We start from the raw sequence: 2,558 nt of genomic DNA, 5'->3' as shown, positions 1-2,558 counted from the left end.
TAAGAGGGTACCACAATGACCACTGGTGTAAGAGGGCACTACAATGACCACTGGTGTAAGAGGGCACTACAATGACCACCAGTATAAGAGGGTACTACAATGACCACTGGTGTAAGAGGGCACTACAATGACCACTGGTGTAAGAGGGCACCACAATGACCACCAGTATAAGAGGGTACTACAATGACCACTGGTGTAAGAGGGCACTACAATGACCACTGGTGTAAGAGGGAACCACAATGACCACTGGTGTAAGAGGGCACTACAGTGACCACTGGTGTAAGAGGGTACCACAATGACCACTGGTGTAAGAGGGCACTACAATGATCACCAGTGTAAGAGGGCACTACAATGATCACCAGTGTAAGAGGGCACTACAATGATCACCAGTGTAAGAGGGCACTACAATGACCACCATGGTAAGAGGGTACCACAATGACCACCATGGTAAGAGGGTACCACAATGACCACTGGTGTAAGAGGGCACTACAATGACCACTGGTGTAAGAGGGCACTACAATGACCACTGGTGTAAGAGTTTTCAGGTGGTGGGGGTCCTCTCCGCACACCTTACAGCAGTCCTGGCCAAATAAGAACGATGGTGCTCGCAATGACTATCACAGATGGCACCGTGCAAAATACGAAATAAAAGAAACAGGTCACCAGCACTCGTTTAGAATAAATATGTCCTTTTTTAATGGACACGTGTGTCACTACAATCAACAGAGCCGACGTTTCGGGGCTACACTGCACCCCCATACACCTATTCCACCACTGCCTCTCCACACAGCTGTTCCACACTGACACCTATTCCACCACTATACCCCCGCACACCTGTTCCACACTGCAGCTCCGTCCACCACTGGTGTAAGAGTTTTCAGGTGGTGGGGGTCCTCTCCGCACACCTTACAGCAGTCCTGGCCAAATAAGAACGATGGTGCTCGCAATGACTATCACAGATGGCACCGTGCAAAATACGAAATAAAAGAAACAGGTCACCAGCACTCGTTTAGAATAAATATGTCCTTTTTTAATGGACACGTGTGTCACTACAATCAACAGAGCCGACGTTTCGGGGCCGCACAGGGTCCTTTCTTCAAGGCAGTAAAATTGTGACCTTTATTCTAAACGAGTGCTGGTGACCTGTTTCTTTCACTGGTGTAAGAGGACACTACAATGACCACCAGTATAAGAGGGTACTACAATGACCACTGGTGTAAGAGGGCACTACAATGACCACTGGTGTAAGAGGGCACCACAATGACCACTGGTGTAAGAGGGTACTACAATGACCACTGGTGTAAGAGGGCACTACAATGACCACTGGTGTAAGAGGGCACTACAATGACCACTGGTGTAAGAGGGCACTACAATGACCACTGGTGTAAGAGGGCACTACAATGACCACTGGTGTAAGAGGGCACTACAATGACCACTGGTGTAAGAGGGCACTACAATTACCACTGATGTAAGAGGGCACTACAATGACCACCATTGTAAGAGATCATTTGAGACTCAAGAAGACTAGGAGACAAACAACACGGGAAAGCTAAATGTGCAATTATTGAGCCGTATAGGGAGCATTCAGGGTGTGGGAGGCTGGAGATGGAGACAGGAAATGTCTATGACTTCCAGCTAGAGATGGGTAGCTCATGAGCGATCCGGCTCTATTGAGCGGCTCCCTCAGAAGAACGAACTAGCCATGGCTCAGTAAAAATGAGCGCCGGTTCTTCTGGTCTGTTGTGCTCTGTGCGGAGTGTGTGGATTAAATGTAGTAGAGGCAAAGCAGCAGAGAAGAGCGTGTAATGCAGAATAGCTCCAACTATGTAGGACTACAAGTCCCAGCAATGCATTATATTTTTAAGTAGGGATACACCAGCGCCAATACTGAGCAAGTACTCATACTTGTGAAAATGCCCCGATACTAAACGCAGATACCGGTGTTCTGTCGAGAACGCTGACGTAGTCGAATTTGCCGACCTCAGCATCTACGCACGTTACTTTTAAAATAATTACCATTCCCTCCCTCAAAATACAGCCCTGTCTCATTTCCTCTCCTATAGTAAAAAGAGCCGTTTAGTGAACCATGAGCTATTTAAAAGATCCGGAACTGTTCAGTGAGCGCTCCCTTGAGGAGCCCATCTCTACTTCCAGCTGCAGAGAGGAGAAGAATGACAGCAGCACATGGTCAGATCAGGGTACATCTCACAGTCACGCCCCCTTCCTCCATCCTCCGCCCGTCACCCCGCCTAGCTCCAGCACACAGTTCCCAGGGCGTCTCTGAACGCCGATTGGCGGCTAGTCTCACGTGTGCATCTTACTCAGCCAATCGCCGCCCAGCTCTCTCTGGGCACGCTTTTCAAACTCTTGGTGGACGGTTGAGCGGAGGGTTCGGAGGGTCACGTGTTCTGAGCGGGTTAAAGAGCCACGGGCGGCCCGGGGGACACACATAGACCGGGAGATGGAGAGCCGCATCATTACCCCGGGGCCGTACCGGGCCACCAAGCTGGTAAATGTTATGCATGAGCGGCTTTACGACTGTGACACCCAGTACTAAT

At 49.6% G+C, this 2,558-nt stretch overlaps 1 protein-coding gene across 1 annotated transcript in view; it reads left to right on the top strand.

Moving 5' to 3' along the window:
• The first annotated feature begins 2,398 nt into the window (after positions 1-2,398).
• DEPDC1 (DEP domain containing 1) overlaps positions 2,399-2,558 on the top strand; it is a 13,974-nt gene continuing 13,814 nt past the window's right edge. Inside the window, exon 1 of the mRNA XM_018567312.1 lies at positions 2,399-2,509. Within this exon, the coding sequence (XP_018422814.1) occupies positions 2,462-2,509 (48 nt within the window). The 5' untranslated portion in view covers positions 2,399-2,461. The remainder of the gene's footprint in view (positions 2,510-2,558) is intronic.

Source organism: Nanorana parkeri, unplaced genomic scaffold (assembly GCF_000935625.1).
Source record: "Nanorana parkeri isolate BGI_ZX_2015 unplaced genomic scaffold, ASM93562v1 scaffold1028, whole genome shotgun sequence".
NCBI classification, from domain to species: domain Eukaryota; kingdom Metazoa; phylum Chordata; class Amphibia; order Anura; family Dicroglossidae; genus Nanorana; species Nanorana parkeri.
Note: the sequence above shows the minus strand (reverse complement) of the source record. Positions and strands in the feature narration are given on the sequence as shown.